At 47.4% G+C, this 23,492-nt stretch overlaps 1 protein-coding gene across 1 annotated transcript; it reads left to right on the top strand.

Annotated features, from left to right (window-relative positions):
• The first annotated feature begins 1,081 nt into the window (after positions 1–1,081).
• Positions 1,082–23,144, top strand: WNT5A (Wnt family member 5A). Its single transcript, XM_010381336.2, has 5 exons — positions 1,082–1,903; positions 7,959–8,092; positions 9,341–9,591; positions 14,304–14,596; positions 18,298–23,144. Exons 1-5 carry the CDS (start codon positions 1,898–1,900, stop codon positions 18,754–18,756), a joined length of 1,143 nt encoding a protein of 380 aa, XP_010379638.1. The 5' UTR covers positions 1,082–1,897; the 3' UTR covers positions 18,757–23,144.
• Positions 23,145–23,492: the final 348 nt, after the last annotated feature.

Raw genomic sequence — 23,492 nt, 5'->3', positions numbered from 1 at the left:
CCCCATGAGGTTCCATGTCAAGGCAGCAGTCTCCGTGGAGTCCCAGTGGGAGCAGTCTGGGATACGCGAGCGAGCCAAGGGGTCCCAGCCGGGGAAGTTGGGGTTCAGCCTCCAGCCGGTCGGTGGCTCTGGGGGGAGCGCAGACAACCAGGCGGCAGGCAGGCAGCGGCTGCAGAGTGGACCTCTCTCTTTCAGCAGATGCCGCGGGGGATGGGGAACCTAGAGACGGGGAGACAAGGGGGGTGTACCCCGCCTCCCGGCACCCCAGCCCGTAGTACGGCTTTAAAATCCTGCAGAGTTTGTCATAGGCCGGCCTCACCACGCATGCGCATAGGAGAAGTTGAGTTTTTTTTCTTTCGTCCCCCCCCTCCTTCTCTCTTTCCAGCCGCCCCTAGTTCTGAAACTTTGAAGAACTTTTTTCTTTCTTTCTTTCTTTCTTTCTTTTTTTTTTTTTTTTTTTCTTCCTTCTGAGAACACCAGGGGAAAGAGGAGTCTGGAGAGAGGGAGGGAGAGAGTAAGGCAGTTGGCCAGAAGGGCCGGGGGGTGGGAGGGGGGGACGCGTCCCCGAGGTCGGTCAGTCTGTCTGCGGGGCACAGGATCGCGTGGAAATCTGCTGCGAGCTCCACGGAGCCGCCTTCGCCGCCTAGAGCCGGGGTCCGTGCGGCAGCTGCCCAGCGAGCCCTTCCGCCGCCGCCGTTGTGTCCGGGACCGCCCGCCTCCCGCCGGCCCGCTCTCCCGCCCCTCGGACCCGGGCGCCAAACGAGGAGGTGGGCAGCCTCGCCGGCCATGGACCGCCGGAGCTGAGTCGCCGCCGCGGAGCTCCGAGCTCTCGCCCCTCCCCAGCCTCGCGCCCGCGGTGCACTCGCTCCTCTTCGCCCTTCGCCCTGGAAAAACGGGGAAAAGAGAGATTAACCCGAAGAGAGAAAGAACGGGATACGGGTGGGGGGAGCCCGCGTCTCCCCTGGGTTAGTCGCCCATCGCACCCCCTCCCCCCAGCTCACCGCACAGCAATAAGTTTCGGGGCAACTTTCATCTATTTTGCTCCCCGTTTTTGCCGAACCCTAAAATGAAAGGACACAATTTGGCGCTGACTCTTGCAGCTCTGATGGCGACTTGTGCGTTTTCAGCGGCATCTCCCGGAGAAAAAGCCATGCGCGCCTGATTGTTCTGTGGCCCCAAAGCTGCAGTGGGGGTGTGTGTGTTGGGGTGTGTGTCTGTGTATGTACAGAGACGTCCACACTAACTCGCGGCTGCAGGATCAGCGTCTGGAAGCAGACGTTTCGGCTACAGACCCGGAGAGGAGGAGCTGGAGATCAGGAGGCGTGAGCCGCCAAGAGTTTGCAGAATCCGTGGTGTGAATGAACTGGGGGCACCTGGGCGCACAGATCGCCCCCCCTTTCCCCGCCCCGGGCCAAAGTTGAGTAGTGGGACATTTTTTTTCACCCTCTTGTGAAGAATTTCTTTTTATTATTATTTGTCGTAAGGTCTTTTGCACAATCACGCCCACATTTGGGGTTGGAAAGCCCTAATTACCGCCGTCGCTGATGGACGTTGGAAACGGAGCGCCTCTCCGTGGAACAGTTGCCTGCGCGCCCTCGCCGGACCCGCGGCTCCCTAGTTGCGCCCCGACCAGGCCCTGCCCTTGCTGCCGGCTCGCGCGCGTCCGCGCGCCCTCAGTTCCTGGGCGCATCCCAGCTCTGCCCCAACTCGGGAGTCCAGGCCCGGGCGCCAGTGCCCGCTTCAGCTCGGGTTCACTGCGCCCGCCCGACGCGCCCCGGAGGACTCCGCAGCCCTGCTCCTGACCGTCCCCCCAGGCTTAACCCGGTCGCTCCGCTCGGATTCCTCGGCTGCCCTCGCTCGGGTGGCGACTTCCTCCCCGCGCCCCCTCCCCCTCGCCATGAAGGTAGGTGTTCAGTGCGCCGCCGACTCTCGCCACCTTTTTTCTTTACTTCCCCCCACCCGCTGTTGGAAGTTAACTGAGTTCCCTTCGCCTCTTCCTATCCCTCCATTTCCCCAACCGCCTGGAGAAGCTGGAACTCCAGCGTCACTGGCCGGAACCCCTACCCCTTCGCCACCCACGCCAGGCGCACTGCCTCAGTGTCCCAGGAGATCACTTCTCAGCGCACCACCCGTTCTGCAAACCTTTTCGTCTTTGGAGAAAAACTGGGGAAGAGCGATAGTAGAAAAACCGAGTGTGGTTCACTGACGACTTTCCTTTTGCTCTGAGAACATCGAGTGTAATTTACTATGTATATTTCAGTAACAGGATAATGATTCAATTCAACAAATATTTACCAAGTGCCCACTGCGCGGGCACCGGGAGGGTGTGTGGCCGGGGCTCTGGATGGGGAAAGGGACTCCTTGGTTGAGAGAACCCGCAGAGGAACTAGGGGCCAACTACCCCAGAGCGGCGTACACCTTCCTCACACACCACCGCACCGACGGAGGCCAGATTGTAGGCTTGCCTTGGCCGGGTAACTCGAGCGCTTCAGGCCCCTTTGCCTTTAAGAGTGCCTGGCGGGGGGCCAGCGCGCACCCCGGCGCGGGGAGAGGGGTCGCGTTATTAGCATTATTAGCCGCCACTGGGTGAGCTCAGGCACTTTGCAGCAGTGGTGGGGGCGGGGAGTTGTGGTGGTGTGGCTGTAATCCCGTACTCCGGGAGAGCGCTCCCCGGCCCCCTGAGCGGAGTCCGCCTTGTCCTTTAGAAAACACTTGGGCCTCCGCGTTGGGAGAGCAGGCGGGGGCCAGTTTGTGAACTCTTGTTTGTTTTAATTGTCAGTTGTATGTTAAAGCCGAGTCACACACTCCGAGGGTCACTGAGAGTTCACTTTTACGAAAAGTTAACGTTTCTTCCTGCAACATAAGTTGTTATTTTCTAAACAATTTTTCTTATCTGCCCTCCAAGCTTCGATTCCTATTTCCATTCTTCTGGTCTTTCCCATTTTCAGTTTCTTAGAAAATAGGTTAGAATTGAAATTAAGATGTTTCCTAGAAGAAAACAACCCCCCTTCCCCCCAAAAAGTAAAAAACAACAACAACAACAACAAAAAAACAAATCTGGAGACCCCACAGCCCTGTTTTACTTTCTAATCCCTGGCTGGTATCGAGGCCCCTTCTCTCTCGCCTGTCTTTTCTCTCTTCTTTCTTTAAATAGGCAACTCGCTGTTAGGAAGTAACTTGGGCCTTGCCGTGAGGTCGCACCTCCTCAGCCCCTGCCCTCCCCCCAGCCAACATTCGCACATTCACTGCCGAACTAGTCAGATTTAGTTTCTAGACAGAGTCTGCCAGTGGAGTTTCCAGGGGGCAATGCGGAGGGTGCGCAGCAAACCGCAGGCCGACAAATGTGTGTGTGTGTGTGTGTGTGTGTGTGTGTGTGTGTGTGTGTGTGTGTGTAGGGGAGTAAAGGATCAGTTGTTCTCGGGTCCAGGACGTACTAGCCTTCGTCTCCTCCACCCCCCGACCCTCTCAGCGGAAGACCCTCCCCAGGAGGCCCGGGCCAAGAATCCCCTGTCTTCTCCTCCCCTCCCCAGTGCGCTCCGGTGCTCAAGGGGTTAGCACTATGCGCGCAGAACTCGGAGCCATCCCCGCGGTCTTTTCTTCCCTGCGGTGCGGTGCCGGCTGCCCCCTGTTGGCCGCCTTGAGGTAGGACGCCTCTGAGCCTCGGTTCCTTGGGGCGGGCGGGCAGCTGCTCCCCTCTACCTCCCACCCCTGCTCTCTTCATCCCTCCCGATCACCAGACCACACTCTCCCAGCAGGGGCCCTCGGAGGCCCCCAAAGGACCAGTTTCGCTGCACCGCCGGTCACTGCAATACGGAAGGGGCCACAGGTCCGGCCCAGCAAATGGGACTCGGCCAACTGGACACAGGCTTGGTACCTTTTCTTCTGGGCTTGGGAAGGAGAGTGTCGCCCTAGGAGGCCTCGGGTCTGGCCTCAGCTGCCTCCCAACTCTCTGTGGTCGAGAACAAGTGTTGCTTTCCCGCTTTTCACCCCACTTCCATCGTCTATTAAAAAGGGGGAGCGAAACTACCTTTAAAGAGTAGGGGTTCGACTATCATTTCACTTTCTTTCTGTGTCCAAGGACTCTGCTCCACCTCTGGACAAAGTTGATCCTCTGCGGAGAGGGTTAGACATCCTGTGTGAGAAGGTGTGAGTGGTGTGTGTGTGTATCCTGGGGTTGGAAAGCCCAGTCTAAGGGATGGACTAGGGCGCAGGAAACAGGAGAATCAGGCCAGATTGTTTTTCCCCTGGGGACTCACAGTACCCGAACCCGGAACCTGCCTTCAATGCTGAGGCCTGGGTGGCTTTCTTTTGTCACACTGATTCTGGCTCAAGGTGTAACCTCCGCCTTCTCTGTCTGGCAATTCCCTCCTCCCCCACCCCGCTCCGCGCCCGCCAACACACATATTGCTGTGGACACAACCCTTGCGCCCAGGCATGGGGCGAGGCATGGGCAGTAGTGGCTCCTTTGTCTGCTCCCCTAAAGCGGACCTCCTACCCGCCTGGGCCGGCCCATTCTTCAGCTCCTCGCGCCGCTGCCCGCATTCTCCAGGGCAGGACGTCCCAAGTTTTTGGCTGCAACTGAGTGCTTTCCTGCTAGTTTCTCCATCTCTCTCCTTGCTTTAGGGAGAGATCGGAGTGGGCAAAACAGCTTTCTTTCTCCACCAAGAGTGGAGATTCTTTTTGGAGTTTCCTATCCTCCCCTTCGATGCCTTGAGCCTGTGTCAAACGGGCTTATTCCGCCTAGTTGGCGTTCCTCATCGTTTGCACTCCCAGAAACTTGGGCCCTAAACGTAGAGAGTCTAGCAGAAGGGGATGCCTAGATTGAGTGTGGCAGCGCCCCGGGGCCGAAGGGAGAGGATCTTGGCCTGGCCTTTTAATCTTTTCCCTTAAGGGTCTGCATGCGGAGGACTTGGGTGTTGCGAGACTTTAGGTGTGGATTCGGCTGCTCCCCGCGCCCTCCGAGCGTCCTCTGAACAATTTTGCTACTGAGGTTTCCTCTCCCTCATCCCTCATCACCCCTGGCCCGCACCGCGGTTGGTAAAGAAGGATCAGGAACACCTTTAATCCGACGCGAAGGCTTTCAGGGATAAATAGAAAGGGAGCCACGTCGTTGAACTGCTCTGGATTGAAGACGGGGGCGCGGGAACACCCTCCTCCACCTCACTCCTCTGGTGCGCTGAGCTCCTCAAACGCCCCCAGCCCTCCTCCCCGTGGCACGCGAGGAAGATTCTCATTGTCCTTACAGTCATCTTCCCTGGGCCCTGAAATTGTTGGAAACATTTAGCCCCTTCTTTGGGAAACTCAGCTTCTGATCAGAATTTTTGTTTTACCCCTGGGGTTGACAGTCTCCCCAGAGGTCTCATTTCATACTGTCTTTTCGGATCAGATCTCTTGGTAAACAGGCGCGGATGTTTTATCCTACAGAGCCGATGTATGTGTGAGTTCGCTGTGAGTTCCTTGAGTATCTCAAACTTGTGGGGCCTTTTCTGGGTTGCACCGGGATTGAAGCGGGAAGAGGGCCAAGGTGTTTCCGGGCAAGCGGCGGGGTTAAGTGGAGACGCGACTCGTGAGGCTCTCCTTTCCGATCCCCCTTTGGGACATCCTCTGCCTAACTCTACCCTGGAGCCAGGGAGACCCAAGTCTTGGAGACCGGATGGGCCCGCTCACAGTTGGCCTGGGCTCTGGGAACTGGTGAACTCTCCCCGGGGACGTCGGGCTGGGAGTGGGTTCGGTTTGTGTGGCTTCGGCTATAACAAAGAGATCCGCTGTAATCCGCCGAATCTGTTATCAATTTCTCCGCTGCTTGAGCCCCGCCCCACGCGCCCCGCCCGCCGTGAAGTCGGAAAGTGCCAGCGGCCGGCAGCCATCTGGGCCGCTGACTTGGAAGCATGTCGCAGCGTGTGTGTCTGTGCACACGTGTGAGTGTGTAAATGTGCCCGAGTGTGAGTTTGTATGAATGTGTGCGCGCGCGGCATCGGCTGCCCTTGGGGAGAGTTGACTTTGCAGGAGAGTTGACTTTGCAGCCTGGGCTGCGCGTGAATCAGACTTTGCATCCCACCCCCTCCCCTGGAGGAAACTTGACACTTAGGGCGGGGGTGGGGAGATAGCCGGAGCTTTCTCTCTCCTAGCTGGGGAAATCCCAGATTTCCATTCTCCGGGATGCGCCCCCCCCCCCCCCCCCACGCCAAGCTTTGCAGCGTTTTGGGGACAACTGGGCCTTGAGTGCGGAGCTCTGCTTAGCAGGCGCTGGGGACCACATAAGCATTTCCTCTCTGAGAAGCCTCGAAGCGTCCGGGCCAATGGGGCGGCTCATGGAGAAAAGCCTTGGCACGCTCCTGAGCCCCATAGCTTTATCAGGGCTGCCTAGTCCCGTCTGTCCCTTTTATGGCACAGGTTCCAAGCCAGGCTCTTCCACCGCCTTAAAGAGGCTCATCTTTCTTTTCTTTTCCGTGGAAGGGGCTCCTTAAGGGGCTATGGGCGATGCAGCGTGGTAGGGTTACACTTATCAGAGATGTGAAAGGAGGTTTTTAAAACCCGCTCCTCCCACCGGCACCCGCCACCGACTTGCTCCGCCGCCTACAGGTGGAGAAGTCACCAGTGGGGAGGAACGGCAGCGGAAGCTTCCAAGGCCAATTCCTACCCCTGAAATTCTTCAGGAAGGGAACCTTAGCCGCTGGGGGCTTCTTTGCCCTGGAATCGATGCGTCCAGCTGCGGCTCGGGAGCCAGCGCCTCTGGCCCCGTCTGGACTCATCCGCAAGGGCCCTGGCCTCGCCCCGCACCCCCGCCTTTCGGGACTGACCTGGAGAGGCTAGACTGGAGGCAGGGTGGCAGAGTTCCAACGCCAGCCTCGCAGTGCTGCGATGGCAAAGTGACCCACAACCCCAGATCAGGACCAAGGGAAACTGGAGTCCCTCTGGACCTCCCATCTCCTCCCTCCCTGGTAGCTGCCAGGTGTGGGGTGGGAGGGAGAGTGAAAAATCAGAATTTGGGAGAAAGCTGTGGGGAGGGCAGGGAAGGAATCTTCTCTCCGGGCAGCGAGACCCAGAGTCCCTTCTTTCCTCTAGGGTTCCATCCCTTCTCTCAGTCCGTGGAAGAGGCCACAGGCGACGCGAGTGAGGGTGGCACTCCTTTCCGGTTTCCTTGGTTGGGAGACCAGACCTCTCTCTCCATTATCCCCTAGGGCCCCTATCTCCTTCTCTCCTCCCCAATCTGGCTGAAGAGCGTCCTGAAGGAAATCCGGGTTGCTCTTCCCCATCTGGAAGTGGCTTTCCCCAAATCGGCTCGTAAACTGATTATGAAACATACGATGTTAATTCGGAGTTGCATTTCCCAGCTGGGCACTCTCGCGCGCTGGTCCCCGGGGCCTCGCCCCCCACCCCCTGCCCTTCTCTCCCGCGTCCTGCCCCCATCCTCCACACACACACCCCCCTCCCTGCGCTGGCCACCCCGCCTCCTTCGCAGCCGCTGGCGGCAGCGCGCTCCACTCGCCTCTGTGCTCCTCTCGCCCATGGAATTAATTCTGGCTCCACTTGTTGCTCGGCCCAGGTTGGGGAGAGAACGGAGGGTGGCCGCGGTGGGTTCCCGAGTGAATTACCCGGGAGGGACTGAGTACAGCACCAACTAGAGGGGAGCCAGGGGGTGCGGGACTCGAGCGAGCAGGAAGGAGGCAGCGCCTGGCACCAGGGCTTTGACTCAACAGAATTGAGACATGTTTGTAATCGCTGGCGTGCCCCGCACACAGGATCCCAGCGAAATCAGATTTCCTGGTGAGGTTGCGTGGGTGGATTAATTTGGAAAAAGAAACTGCCTATATCTTGCCATCAAAAAACTCACGGAGGAGAAGCGCAGTCAATCAACAGTAAACTTAAGAGACCCCGGATACTTCCGTTGTTTAAACTTGTATGCTTGAAAATTATCTGAGAGGCAATAAACATCTGCTCCTTTCTTCCCTCTCCAGAAGTCCATTGGAATATTAAGCCCAGGAGTTGCTTTGGGGATGGCTGGAAGTGCAGTGTCTTCCAAGTTCTTCCTAATGGCTTTGGCCATATTTTTCTCCTTCGCCCAGGTTGTAATAGAAGCCAATTCTTGGTGGTAAGTTCATTCTATGTGCGTGTTCTTTCTCTTCTTTTTCTTTTCTTTCTTTCTTTCTTTTAATTTTTTTTTTTAAGATTTGTTTGTATGATGCGGGGATATTTAAAGCTGGATAGTGAGTGTGGGTGTATTTATCCAAGACATATGTATATATTTTACTTATATGTAGTTTTAAATCAGAATTTTCTTTTAACTTGTTAATATTGTAAAGCTTATCTTCAGCTCCTAGGGAATGGGAAACTATAAATCTAGGCCTTTTTCTATGAAGCCCTTGTTCAGATGTGTGCTTGCAGTACATCATGCAATAAAAAAGAACAGAAATTCACTTTGCTAATAATTGTAAGCCTATCTATAAAATTTACTTTTTGCCACCTCTAGGTAGTAAAAGTGAGTTTCAACTTTTATTTTCTGTCACTCGAGATTATTATTAACCTACAGAGTTTGAAGTAGGCAGAGTTCTAGGAGGACAGCTAAACTCCAAGTGCAAAAATATTGGGGCTGTAATGTGATCAAAAGGAGGTTAACTTGAAGTAGTCAAATGTCCCCAAGTGGGGGTTTCTTACTGGGTAGGGACCTTGTAGATAGACTGTAATATATCCAGAGGATTGTTTTTGACGGTGTTCTGGATATTTTTTTTTCCCTATAAATGAATAGCATTTTTCTGACTGTCAAACATGACTTCTGTTCACTGGGTACCCTGTCTTGGGTCCCTCACAATCACATAAGGAGCCCTTTTAAAATGTCCAGAAACGTGGTGAATTTTCTCCAGTCTGTATACTTGTCCCTCTGTTCTTCCATCAGTCAAAAGGAACGGCTATCTCCTACCTGTATCTAATTGTGTCTACTTTCAGCATTCATAAGTTTTTAAGGCAGATTGGTCCAATTTGTGGGGCAAAGTGGGTCACTTTCTCTAATGTCAGAGGCCTATCCCTCAAACTGCTGTTTCCCCCTTTTCTGAGTGGATTTTGGAAATACTGGTTCAGGTATATGGTGACAGGGGCTAGGAAGGGAGTGAAAATACTAACTGAGGAGCCAGATGGCAGGATGGGAACTGCACAATACCTCCGTTTTCTGAGTGCAGTTTAAACAGAGGAGTTTTATGAAGTCCTTCTCATACTTTGTCATGAGGACAAGCAGGAGAGAAAAAAGCATCTGTGTGCTTAAAACTATGTATTGCTGACATGCTTTCAGGGGGCCCACCTCGAGATTTCACGTAAATCTTGAATGCACATCTCCCCCCACTTGCAGGTCGCTAGGTATGAATAACCCTGTTCAGATGTCAGAAGTATATATCATAGGAGCACAGCCTCTCTGCAGCCAACTGGCAGGACTTTCTCAAGGACAGAAGAAACTGTGCCACTTGTATCAGGACCACATGCAGTACATCGGAGAAGGCGCGAAGACAGGCATCAAAGAGTGCCAGTATCAATTCCGACATCGAAGGTGGAACTGCAGCACTGTGGATAACACCTCTGTTTTTGGCAGGGTGATGCAGATAGGTAGGAAAACATTTAAAATATTTTTTTAAAACATTAACTTTTTTTTTTTTCTAGAAGAAATCCTTAGCGTTTACTTCATGCTTGATAGAAAGCATGAAGAAGGATGCCTTCCAGCTCGGGTTGTGGCTTGGGCATTTTTGTCATTATAGCAAATGATGTTAATTCCTGTCCCTACACCTGATGATAAGTTTTGGATTTTAATCATATCAGGAGGCAAGTATCACAGACACCTTCATTTTTACAAACACTTAATTTTTCTATAAAGCATTTTGTTTAAAATAGAAGCAGAACACTTATTTTGGTTTCTTAAAAGTAGGTGGGGGAAAGCAAGTCATTTATATGCTTTTAAATGTTGAAACTCTCTTGCCTGTTAGTTTTTTAAGCCACAAGTCAAACGGCCAGAGCATCAAACTAAAAATTGCCATCTTTTAGAATCCTGGATATATTGAAAGTGAAAAAAGTTTTAATTTTCCTAATAGAACTATTTCCTGAGGCTATAAAGATATAGAAGTTAAAAGCTTTATTTTTAGTCCCAGAAAGAATTTTAATTAAAAGTGATCCAATTTATGTTTGTGATTTCAGCAACTGATATAATAAAAGCATATGCTTGGGATGTCAATCTAGGAACTTTCAAAAAAAAAAATTAAGAGTATTGCTCACAGTCCGATTCTTAATTTTAAATACGTTGTTGAACATCTTACTTCCCCATTCAAAGAAACAGCATTTCAAATGGGCTAAAGGCAAAGATTTTGAAAAATCTGTTTGTTTGCCTCTGCTTTTGTGTAAATAGTATAGGATGCTATTTGACAGATGTGGTACAATGTGTGTTTTCTAGTGTGAATATTTTAGGTTTCTCTACTTTTATGCAAAAAAGCCCTTATAATTAATATGACTGCAGTGACTCCCAAAGTAAGAAGCAATTTATCAAGGCAATTAACTGTTTATACTGACTGAAGAGAAAAAGTTGGCTTAATATCCATCACAGATGGATAAAATGCTTTTTTTATTTAAAAAAAAAAACCCCTGAAAATTACATTCATTGAGAACAAAAAAGAGTTGTCAGGTGATGTTTGAGCCAAGCGGTTTTATAAACTAAAATAATACAAGACTGGAAGCTGTTGCCCTGATTGAATGGGAGAATGGCCTGTAGCCTCAGCCTGCAAAGTTTCATGGGGCTTGGTCCTTTCTGTTAATGATTAAAATGTGCTAATGCATATACTGGGATCTGAATGTAAGAGCTAAGCTTCAGGAACACAGGAGTTTTCCCTGCTTGTGGGCTGTCTTATGTAGTTAACTGGGAGTGTGGTAGATTTTTTCTCCTGTGTGCTGATATCGTAAGTGAACTTAAATACTTTTGAAAAATTCTGTGAGGATGGTAAGTTGTCAACTTTTCCCCCTTCTTATATGTTCCTCCTAAACTGCCTTCCTCTCAAACTATGGGACTACTTTTTCACATGTATATGAGTTAGCAAAAATCATACACCTCTGATGGTAACCAAGAAGGAAAACAGCAATCGGAACTGTTTATCTGTGTAGTCACTTGAACACAGCTTTGATGTAAGATCCTCCTCTCGTTTTCATACGTAGCCTGTTTTGGGCCAAAATGTTCAGAATAAGCTATCATTTGCTAAGTGAATTTGAGTTCTGCTGGAGATTTATTTTAAATGCGGTCCAAGATTCAAAGAGCCTGCTTCCTCAGGGAACAAGCAGAACCCTTGGTACAAAAGCCTATATTTAATTGTCCCTGGAAAGTATGCTCTCTGGTCTTCAGCTGCACAGTACTACTGTCTGGGTCCATGGGAAGTGGATGGGAGGGGTACCTCCCCACAGCCTCCGAGTCAGCCCTCCTAGATAACTATCATCAAGTCAGCTGATGTCCTGGGAAGATGAGAGTGCCTATGGCATCCTCCCCTGCCAAAGGTCCCCCAAGTGCCTAGCGTCTCAGAGCAGAAAGCTGCTGCTGGGTGGCTTGTGGTAGGACACCAATGGGGCCTTCTGTTTTTTACTTAATTAAAAAAGAGAGAGGAGAGAAGAGAAAACAATAGATTTTTATGAAAGAGGAACATGGACCCAGTTCCAATAGTTGGAAAATTTCTTTGCTTTCACTTTTCCACTTAAGAGAATATTTGAAGAGAATGAGCTGAGGGAAAATTTAAAACACCTTTGATGCTAAAAGGGGTGTGTGTGTGTGTGTGTGTGTGTGTGTGTGTGTGTGTGCCCACCCCAAAGCCCTCAGTATACCAAGGACATTGAGAGTAATTCTTCTTTGTGAGAATCTGACCTTGTGATGGGGCCAGTGTCTGAGAAACTCAGGCCGCCACCTCTGACCCCCTCTTCAACTCATTTTTCTGAGATGCCAGTTGCCTTGGAGGCACCATGCACAATTACTTCATGAAGGGCCCACTCTTCATTTTGGAAACTTTCTCATTTTTCATCATGCTACCCTTTCCTTCCAGCTTTTGTCCCCATCTGTCTCTTCTTTGTTTCCATGCTGTGAAAAGATATGTAAGGAAGGCACCACTTGTAAGGAGTGTAGATGTGGGTTTCGCAGGAAGGGAAACCTAACTGAATCAGCAGTATTCCAACCAGGATGACTGTGTCCTCTGGCAATTAGCCAAAGAATACTTTTCAAGCTGACGCTTACCCTGAAGTCTCCAATTAGCTTAGAGGGATCTCCCAGGTTTGTATTCTGGGGCATAAAAGGAAATGCTCAAAATAGACTTATGAAAAAAGCAGCATTGTTTGTGTTTTGTATAAAGCCTTCTTATGCTCTGTATACTCAAAGGACAGTGTCTTCTTTTCCTCTATCCCCAGAGGATCATTTCATCTCCTCTTCCTCTAGCTACTACCTCTTTGTTCTATAAATCCCCCATCCAGGGCCACGGCATTTTCTGTACTATCAAATTACTCCTTAGAAGCTATATATTGTCCTCATTCTTTTCCATTCCCCTGATGTGCTCTGCCTCTCTAATCCTGCTAGATAGATGTAACGCATCACAGGAACTTTCTAGATCCTCCTGCCAACCACCAGCACATACCTTCAAGTCATTCATTTTGAAAATATGGGAGGGGGAGGATATATGGTCAATCAGAACCATCACCATTCACAAATGGCTGTGCCTGGCGTGGAGCCAAAGACCAAGAATGAGGTGGCCTGCTGGATGCTTGAACTGGCATCACTGTCCTCCTGCAGAATAACCTTTCTCATTGAGACTGAGTCCTATTGTCAGCTTTTCTTGTGTTCCCCACTTCCCCCTCAGAAAAAAGATTGTTAGCAAGCTCTCAAAGTAAGTATAGGAGAAACTGATTGGGGTACATGAATTTCAGCACCAGAAGAGGTCCCTTTCCTTGCATCTATTTAAGTACCCTTATTTTGCAATTGAGGGAAGTGAGCCTGCCCCCCAGTCCCACCCCTACCCCATGCTTCAGCTGGCTGGATGATAGATAACTCTTTCTCTCCCAGATTACAGTATTTTTATTAACTGGCTCTTGTTACATGCAGAAATGTCTCTATGTACAAGTGAAGTTTAAGGTAGTCTATGATAGCCTCCAGTTTTTTCCTTACAAATAGGGTCCCTGTAACTATTATATGCAGATATTCCTTACAAGTTTTGAGGAAGAAGATAACCTCCCTCCCTCTTTTCCCCATAGGTTGTGCTTTTTTCCTTCTTGCTGTCATTCTAATACTTTGAGGCAAAGGCAGTGGGGGAGTGGGCAGGGGGTATTTGCAGAAGTGGCATTAAAGAACAACAGGCTGTTTTAAAAGCAGACACTCATTCTTGAACGAGAAGTGTAAGGTCAATCAGCCTGGGATTTAAGAAGAGGAAACTTCAGTTTATAACTCTCTATGAGCTGATTTAGAATTGTCCTCTGGGAAAGTAAAGAGCCTTGTCTTGAGAAATACTTTCTGCTGCATGAAGGAAGGAGGAGGAGAGGTTACAACTGCCAGATGAGGAGGGGACACAAGGCCAAAACGAGTGTGGCAGAAACTAGTGTGGCCACTGGCAGTGTCTGCCTTAGACTCAAGGCCTAGCAAATTCTGTAATCCTGCCCTATATGTAACTAAAATGAAAATAATACTGAACATTAAAATAAGTGTAAGGAAGTCTACCCGTATTCTGAGTGTTCCTTCAATGACTTTTTTCACGTGCATTTTTGGAAACATCAAGTTTTGACTATTTTCAAAAGAGTTACAGAGAAAGTCAATCCAGCACTGCTTAGAATCCGGCCTTCAGCTCTGAAATGGCTGAACAGAGACACCGGGGATCTGCTACTCCTTTGCTAATTGTTGCTTCTGTGTGTTTTGGGGGATCTTGCTCGGCTTCCCCTCAGGCTGGGCCCAGGGCCTGGTGCGTGTTAAGGATGGGGTAGCCTGAGCTTTTACCTTGTTGATCCCCTACTCCCTACCCCCCCAACCCCCCTACTCCCTAACCTCTACCCCCACCTCCCCCAACCCCTACCTGCCCTTCTACCTCCCCTCTACTCTTGCTTCCCCACCTCCTACTTCCCCCCAACCTCCAGCCTCCCCTACCTTCTACCTCCCCCCTCCCTTCCTCGCCCCTACCCCACCTCCTACCTCCCCTCCATCTCTACCTTGTCCCCCTCCTCCTACCTCCTCTGCATTCCCTACCTTGCCCCTACCTCCGCCCCCGGCAGCAACCTGGCCCAGCGTGTGGGGCAGGCGGCCGGTGACCCCTTGTTCTTACCCACAGGCAGCCGCGAGACGGCCTTCACATACGCGGTGAGCGCAGCGGGGGTGGTGAACGCCATGAGCCGGGCGTGCCGCGAGGGCGAGCTGTCCACCTGCGGCTGCAGCCGCGCCGCGCGCCCCAAGGACCTGCCGCGGGACTGGCTCTGGGGCGGCTGCGGCGACAACATCGACTATGGCTACCGCTTTGCCAAGGAGTTCGTGGACGCCCGCGAGCGGGAGCGCATCCACGCCAAGGGCTCCTACGAGAGCGCTCGCATCCTCATGAACCTGCATAACAACGAGGCAGGCCGCAGGGTAAGTGCCCCCGACCCCGCATCTCTGTCCCCTTGCCTTGCCCTCCAGCCTCCCTGTCGCTCCTTCCCCTCCTCTGCCACTCCTTCGCTATATGGTCCTGTCTCTCTCTCTCTCCGCCTCTTTCTGTCTTTCCTTATCTTTCTCTGTCTTTCCTGTCTCTTTGCTCCTCGTCCTGTTCCCGTCTCACTTTCTTTCTCCCTCTTCCCTTCCTTTCCTCCTTCCCTGTCTCTCTCTTCTCCACATTTGTCTCTCTCTCTTTCCTCCATCTCTCTCCATAGTTGCCCCCGCACATCCCAGAAGGGCCTCCTGGGGGGATAATCTTCCCTTGCGCCCCCAGCCAAGGTGATCCAGCAGTTGTCTGAAAAATACCTTTCCTTGCCTTTTTAGTTAGTCCCCGGTACCCTTGGCTAGTGGAGCACAGAAAGAAGAATGGGAATAACTGTCTGCCTCCTGCCTGGACAATGTCTGTGCTTGGCTTTCAGTTTGGGACAGGGATTTTTTGTCTTCCTAGGTCCCCAGATGGGAAAGCCCTCACCCCAGCTTTCAGGCCCTTTCCCTCCTTTCTTTCTCCCTGCCTCTCTTTATGTCATTAGGTAGCAGGCCTGATGAATGCAGGGTTTTTTTAAAAGGGCTTTTCTAGGAAAAGGACAGCATTTTTAGCAGTGTGGGATTTTATAGGTCTGACCATCAGGCCAATCACAAAGTGGCTCTGGAGCGAAGAGAGCAGCAGAAGTGCTCAGGGAGGACCATCTTTGCAGTCTCACGAGTCTCCTGGTTCCCCTTCTTTCCCCTGGTGGGGATATGAAAAGCTACTTCTCAATAGTTAAAAAGACACTTTTTTTCCTGCGGTTAAACACATGGCACTTTATGGCTGTTTTAAAATGAAGGGGTGAAAACTTTTCTTAACTTTGGCAGCACTGAAAACCAGGGCCATTATTTTTTCACAGAACCCAAGGTAGGTGCCAGGAACTTTCTGGTCAGAAATTTCACTCTTCTGTATTTTGGGGTGAGGGAGAAGGAAGATAATCACAGAGTAAACTGTAGATTGGGAAACTGAGGCCCAGAAAACCACTTCATGACCATGGGATAAAATTTAAAAATGGAAATATAAGCCTAGGTACATTTTTATTGAATTCATGCATCACAGCTAAGTGGTGAAGAGCTAGCAGTGTGGGAATTAGAGAAATCTGGGTTAAAATGCAGCATTGTCTGTTCTTTGCTTTTTCTGAGCCTCTGTTTTCCCATTTCCACATCTGTTAAATGGCCATGGCAAACAATCACATGAGGTTATTGTGAGGACTGAGATCATCTAGTAGGTTGAACCATGTGAAATTGCCAACACTTGACTCTTTTTGACCTCCAAAATAACAGTTTCAGTTGGTTTAATTAAAGGTCTTAGTTTAGTGTCGGCCAGTAGTAAGTGCTTGATAGATGATAACTACTAAACATTATAAGCAAAGGACATAGAGAAGTCAAAGATCATGTAGATAATTCCAGCTAGCGTATCTTCTCAAATTTGATGTTAAACATTTGGGTGTATTGGGGAAGGACTAAACTCTACAGAATTTTGCCTGTGCTGCCCTGAGGGGTCAAATAATTGCTACAGACAGAGTGTGGCCTCTCCTTTCTCAGGCCTCTCATTGCCATGGTGTCTGCAGTGTCGGTTGCCTCCTCTGTGGTGGACCCAGGGCCATATGAAAATTTGGTGGTGGGGGGGGGGGGGTTGGGATCAGCCCCATTTTCTCTGGAAGCCCATAAAACCTTGCTTTCACCCTCTTCAGGGATGCATCACTGGGATCTCTATATATGAGATGCCCAGTGCCTCAGATCAGAAATGCCTCCAGAAGAGAGCTATGTCTGACTCTTAAAGGCCCCTATCCAGGGGTATGCCCATATTTGGTACTTTCATACATCTTTGGGACTTTCTTAGCCTTCTGTCATGTCCAGAAATCATCAGAGACTTGGCAACCAAGAAGAGAGGGTCAAGGGATTTCCAAGTGGCAAGAGAGGATTTGGGGAAGTTTGAAAAGCACCTATAATGTTACACTTCTGCATTTTTTTAGTAGAGAGTTTTTTGGGGGTAAATTTGATCATTGGAGTAGTGAGCTGAGTTTGGATTTTGGTGAGTGAGTTTACGAAGAAGACAGTTTTTTTCTCTAGGATGGTGGGGCTAGGGGATGGAAATTTGGGCACCATGCCAGGAAATCATATTAGAATTTCCATGGGGCATTAGCTTTTAAATTTTCCTCAATGTGGAGCAAAGGTTAAATACATTTGCAAAACCCTTTCTCAGACTAGCTGAGTGCCTGAAACTCCTTATGCCAAGAGAGTACACTTTGGCCCCCTTTAAAAGAGCCCCTGTGAATCCCTGGAGGAAGAAAGTGGCTGTTATCTGTGGAAGAGGCCTTCTGACACACCTCCAGCCTCCAGGTTCCTGACAGGTCTTCTCCAGCACATTCACACTACGTGGACTCTGGAGGGTCACTGGCACAAGGAACTATGGGCAGCAGGGTCTATAAATAGGCAACCACCACCTCCCAGACTGCTGGGCAGTATTGTGGGGCCAGACCCATGGGCACTGCTACTGTTGGTCCGAGGTGACTGGGCAAGGGCCCAGATGCCATGTCCTCATCACTCTGGAGAAAGACCAGATTTACTGTGTCCCTTGTCACCCTAAAGAAAGACCAGATTTACTGTGTCCTAAGTGCCAAGCACTTTCCACATCTCCCCTGATTTTATCCTTATAACAGTGCTTGGAGGTTGGTGCCATCACTGCCGCCTTCACAGATAGAAAACAGAGGGCTGGAAAGGTGCAGCCTGTTGTCTGAATTCAAGGGTAGAGTCAGGAACACAATCCACGTCGCTTGGCTCCAGCGTGGGTGCTCTTGGCCTAGGGGGGTGGTGGATGGGGTAGGGACTGTGTGGGAAACAGGATTGAGGATACCTGAGTTCCAGGCCCAGTCCCCCCACACTTTAGCTGTGTGACCTGTGCAGGCTACTCAGCATCACTGTGCTGTCATCCAATCCAGCCCATGTCATAATGTTGCTGGGATGGTTAAATGTGATCATGAGTGTAAGGACACTTACAGTGCCTGGTGCACAGCAGTAATAGTAGTAGTGGGTTAAGATTTGAAGCTTGATCCCACTGGGGCTGGACTCCTCCCAATTCTGCACTTACCAGCTGGATATCCATGGGGAAGACACTAAGCATGGGCTTGGAGTCCAGCTGCCTGGGTTCAAATCCTGGCACCCTTACTCCCAGGAGTTGGTTGAGTAGCTCATCTTTCTGGGTTTCACTTTCCTTCTCCGTGAAATGGAATGATACTAGCACTTCTCACCTAGCTGGTACTGGGGATGAATTCAGGTAATGCATTGTGAACAACCTCTGGGATGAGTGTCCACATGTTGCTGTTGCTGTTTCTCTGAAAAAAAGCAGCTGGAACATTTTTTTTTCCTGTTCCTATTTAAAAAACCATGGTTGTTGATAATGATGATATAATAATGAGTGGCTAAGAACATATTTATTTGGAAGAATTTTTAAAGAAGGCAACACAAGACTTCTGGTGAAGGAAATATCATACAGCCCTTAATTCAGCTGGGGAACATAGCTCCATGGAGAAGGTGGAGGAGAACTTTGTTCCCACAGCCTGCATCTGGCTCCTCCATGAATGTGTGTACTGATTGTCCCCATTTCCCTGCAGACGGTGTACAACCTGGCTGATGTGGCCTGCAAGTGCCATGGGGTGTCTGGCTCATGTAGCCTGAAGACATGCTGGCTGCAGTTGGCGGACTTCCGCAAGGTGGGTGATGCCCTGAAGGAGAAGTACGACAGTGCGGCGGCCATGCGGCTCAACAGCCGGGGCAAGTTGGTGCAGGTCAACAGCCGCTTCAACTCGCCCACCACACAAGACCTGGTCTACATCGACCCCAGCCCTGACTACTGCGTGCGCAACGAGAGCACCGGCTCGCTGGGCACGCAGGGCCGCCTGTGCAACAAGACGTCGGAGGGCATGGATGGCTGCGAGCTCATGTGCTGCGGCCGCGGCTACGACCAGTTCAAGACCGTGCAGACGGAGCGCTGCCACTGCAAGTTCCACTGGTGCTGCTACGTCAAGTGCAAGAAGTGCACGGAGATCGTGGACCAGTTTGTGTGCAAGTAGTGGGCGCCGCCCAGCACTCAGCCCCGCTCCCAGGACCCGCTTATTTATAGAAAGTACAGTGATTCTGGTTTTTGGTTTTTAAAAATATTTTTTATTTTTCCCCAAGAATTGCAACCGGAACCATTTTTTTCCTGTTACCATCTAAGAACTCTGTGGTTTATTATTAATATTATAATTATTATTTGGCAATAATGGGGGTGGGAACCAAGAAAAATATTTATTTTGTGGATCTTTGAAAAGGTAATACAAGACTTCTTTTGATAGTATAGAATGAAGGGGAAATAACACGTACCCTAACTTAGCTGTGTGGACATGGTACACATCCAGAAGGTAAAGAAATACGTTTTCTTTTTCTCAAATATGCGATCATATAGGATGGGTAGGATCCAGCTCAAAGAGGGTGGTAGAAATCTATTCACAATTCAGCTTCTATGACCAAAATGAGTTGTAAATTCTCTGGTGCAAGATAAAAGGTTTGGGGAAAAAAAAACCCAAACAAACTTCCCTTCCCCAGGGGGGCTGCTAGCTTGCTTTTTGCATTTTCAAAATGATAATTTAAAATGTAAGGACAAGAATCTCATATTCTCAAGGAAAAAAGGTATATCACATGTTTCATTCTCCTCAAATATTCCATTTGCAGACAGTCATATTCTAATAGCTCATGAAATTTGGGTAGCAGGGAGGAAAGTCCCTAGAAATTAAAAAATTTAAAACTCTCCTATCAAGATATTGATTTGAAGCTGTTATGGGAATTAGGATTCCAGATTGTAAAAAGATCCCCAAATGATTCTGGACACTAGATTTTTTTTGTTTGGGGAGGTTGGTTTGAATATAAATGAAAATATCCTGATATTTTCTTAGGGATACTTGGTTAGTAAATTATAATTATAAAAATAATACATGAATCCCATTCACAGGTTCTCAGGCCAAGTAACAAGGTAATTGCATGCCATTCAGCACTGCACCAGAGCAGACAACCTGTTTGAGGACAACAGTGAAATCCACCTTCCTCTTCATACTGAGCCCTCTCTGATTCCTCCATGTCTTGATGTGATGCTGGCCACATTTCCAAAGGGCAGCTCCACTGGGTCCCCTTTGGTTGTAGGACAGGAAATGAAACGTTAGGAGCTCTGCTTGGAAAACAGTTCACTACTTAGGGATTTTTGTTTCCTAAAAGTTTTATTTTGAGGAGCAGTAGTTTTCTATGTTTTAATGGCATAACTTGGCTAATGGAATTCACAGAGGTGTCGCAGCGTTTCACTGTTATGATCCTGTGTTTAGATTATCCACTCAAGCTTCTCCTATTGTACTGCAGGTGTACCCTAAAACTGTTCCCAGTGTACTTGAACAGTTGCATTTATAAGGGGGGAAATGTGGTTTAATGGTGCCTGATATCTCAAAGTCTTTTGTATATAACATATATATATATACATATATATAAATATAAATATAAATATATCTCATTGCAGCCAGTGATTTAGATTTACAGTTTACTCTGGGGTTATTTCTCTGTCTAGAGCATTGTTGTCCTTCACTGCAGTCCAGTTGGGATTATTCCAAAAGTTTTTTGAGTCTTGAGCTTGGGCTGTGGCCCTTCCGTCATCATATCTTGAGCGCGACGAAGCAACCTTGTTTCTGAGGAAGCTTGAGTTCTGACTCACTGAAATGCATGTTGGCTTGAAGATATCTTTTTTCTTTCCTGCCTCATCCCTTTGTCTCCAACCTCCATTTCTGTTCACTTTGTGGAGAGGGCATTACTTATTGTTATAGACATGGACATTAAGAGATATTCAAAACTCAGAAGCATCAGCAATGTTTCTCTTTTCTTAGTTCATTCTGCAGAATGGAAACCCATGCCTATTAGAAATGGCAGTACTTATTAATTGAGTCCCTAAGGAAAATTCAGCCCACTATATAGATAGCTATTTTTTTTTCTTTAAATAAGGACACCTCTTTCCAAACAGTGCCATCAAATATGTTCTTATCTCAGACTTACATTGTTTTAAAAGTTTGGTAAGATATACATCTTTCATACCCCTCTTAGGCAGGATGGCTTTCATATCACCTCAGCCAACTGTGGCTCTTAATTTATTGCATAATGATATTCACATCCCCTCAGTTGCAGTGAATTGTGAGCAAAAGATCTTGAAAGCAAAAAGCACTAATTAGTTTAAAATGTCACTTTTTTGGTTTTTATTATACAAAAACCATGAAGTACTTTTTTTATTTGCTAAATCAGATTGTTCCTTTTTAGTGATTCATGTTTATGAAGAGAGTTGAGTTTAACAATCCTAGCTTTTAAAAGAAACTATTTAATGTAAAATATTCTACATGTCATTCAGATATTATGTATATCTTCTAGCCTTTATCCTGTACTTTTAATGTACATATTTCTGTCTTGCGTGATTTGTATATTTCACTGGTTTAAAAAACAAACATCGAAAGGCTTATGCCAAATGGAAGATAGAATATAAAATAAAATGTTACTTGTATATTGGTAAGTGGTTTCAATTGTCCTTCAGATAATTCATGTGGAGATTTTTGGAGAAACCATGACGGATAGTTTAGGATGACTACATGTCAAAATAATAGAAGAGTGGTGAATTTTACCACAACCGAACTATTTGGAAGCTTCAAAAGGTTTCTATATGTAATGGAACAAAAGGGGAATTCTCTTTTCCTATATATGTTCCTCAAAAAAAAAAAAAAAAAAAAAAAAAAAAAAATCAAGCAGATGGCTTAAAGCTGGTTATAGGATTGCTCACATTCTTTTAGCATTATGCATGTAACTTAATTGTTTTAGAGCGTGTTGCTGTTGTAACATCCCAGAGAAGAACGAAAAGGCACATGCTTTTATCCATGACCAGATTTTTAGTCCAAAAAAAAGTGTATTTTATTTGTGTGTGTTTACCACTGCAACTATTGCACCTCTCTATTTGAATTTACTGTGGACCATGTGTGGTGTCTCTATGCCCTTTGAAAGCAGTTTTTATAAAAAGAAAGCCCCGGTCTGCAGAGAATGAAAACTGGTTGGAAACTAAAGGTTTGTTGTGTTAAGTGCAATTAATACAAGTTCTTGTGCTTTTCAAAAATGTACACGGAAATCTGGACAGTGCTGCACAGATTGATACATTAGTCTTTGCTTTTCTCTTTCCGGATAACCTTGTAACATATTGAAACCTTTTAAGGATGCCAAGAATGCATTATTCCACACACACACAAAAAGAGAAAACAGTAGACCAACATATAGAGTGTTTAAAATAGCATTTCTGGGCAAATTCAAACTCTTGTGGTTCTAGGACTCACATCTGTTTCAGTTTTTCCTCAGTTGTATATTGACCAGTGTTCTTTATTGCAAAAACATATACCCAATTTAGCAGTGTCAGCATATTTTTTCTTCTCATCCTGGAGTGCATTCAAGATCTTCCCAATACAAGAAAATTAACAAAAAATGTATATATAGGCAGCAGCAAAAGAGCCATGTTCAAAATAGTCATTATGGGCTCAAGTAAAAAGAAGACTTTTAAGTTTTAATCCAGTTTATCTGTTCAGTTCTGTGAGCTACTGACCTCCTGAGACTGGCACTGTGTAAGTTTTAGTTGCCTACCTTAGCTCTTTCTCATACAATTTTGCTAATACCAAGTTTCAATTTGTTTTTACAAAACATTACTCAAGCCACTAGAATTATCAAATATGATACTATAGCAGAATAAGTACTGTAAATAAGAGACCGATACTAGCTAACTCCAAGAGATCATTAGCAACATCAGTCCACAAAGACTGAGTGGCCCACAATATATAGAGAGATAGAAAAGGTAGTTATAACTTGAAGCATATATTTAATGCAAACAGGCACCAAGGCACAGGTCTAAAATACTACATTGTCACTGTAAACTATACTTTTAAAATATTTATTTTTTTAAAAGTATTTTCTAGTCCTTTCTCTCTTTGTGGAATGGTGAAAGAGAGATGCCTTGTTTTGAAAGTAAGATGATGAAATGAATTTTTAATTCAAGAAGCATTCAGAAACATAGGAATTAAAACTTAGAAAAATGATCTAATTTCCCTGTTCATACAAACTTTACACTTCAATCTGATGATTGGATATTTCATTTTAGTGAAACATCATCTTGTTAGCTAACTTTAAAAAATGGATGTAGAATGATTAAAGGTTGGTATGATTTTTTTTAAATGTATCAGTTTGAACCTAGAAGATTGAATTAAAATGCTGTCTCAGTATTTTAAAAGCAAAAAAGGAATGGAGGAAAATTGCATCTTAGACCATTTTTATATGCAGTGTACAATTTGCTGGGCTAGAAATGAGATAAAGATTATTTATTTTTGTTCATATCTTGTACTTTTCTATTAAAATCATTTTATGAAATCCAGTGCAGTCGCGTGTGTGTGTTTAGCAGAGAGAGTGTTCATTGAAGTTTGATGTGGGCATGGATTATGGCTTAGGGTATCCAGAAAAAAACACATACATTTCAGGTATGTAGATGATATGGTGGTTGAAGCTCAAGCATGTATTTTGTACGTTAGTGTTCATTTTTCTTTTGCCTATTGCTGATTTTCTTCATTTCTTATCTGCTCTGCTGCTGTTAATCCCTAAGAGTTGTAGTGCAATTTTTTTTTTTTTTAGTGTAGGCATTTAGCACAGTGAGATGGGACTACCATGAAATTCTAGGGCAAGCAAAGAAAGAGTGACTTGAGGAGAGAAATAAAACAATGTTGAA

The sequence above is a fragment of the Rhinopithecus roxellana genome, chromosome 1 (genome assembly GCF_007565055.1).
Source record: "Rhinopithecus roxellana isolate Shanxi Qingling chromosome 1, ASM756505v1, whole genome shotgun sequence".
Taxonomy (NCBI): domain Eukaryota; kingdom Metazoa; phylum Chordata; class Mammalia; order Primates; family Cercopithecidae; genus Rhinopithecus; species Rhinopithecus roxellana.
Note: the sequence above shows the minus strand (reverse complement) of the source record. Positions and strands in the feature narration are given on the sequence as shown.

Coding starts and splice junctions, on each gene's coding strand:
- WNT5A (XM_010381336.2), top strand. Junction 9,592..14,303: donor TGGCAGGGTGATGCAGATAG/GTAGGAAAACAT, acceptor TCTTACCCACAG/GCAGCCGCGAGACGGCCTTC. Junction 14,597..18,297: donor ACAACGAGGCAGGCCGCAGG/GTAAGTGCCCCC, acceptor ATTTCCCTGCAG/ACGGTGTACAACCTGGCTGA.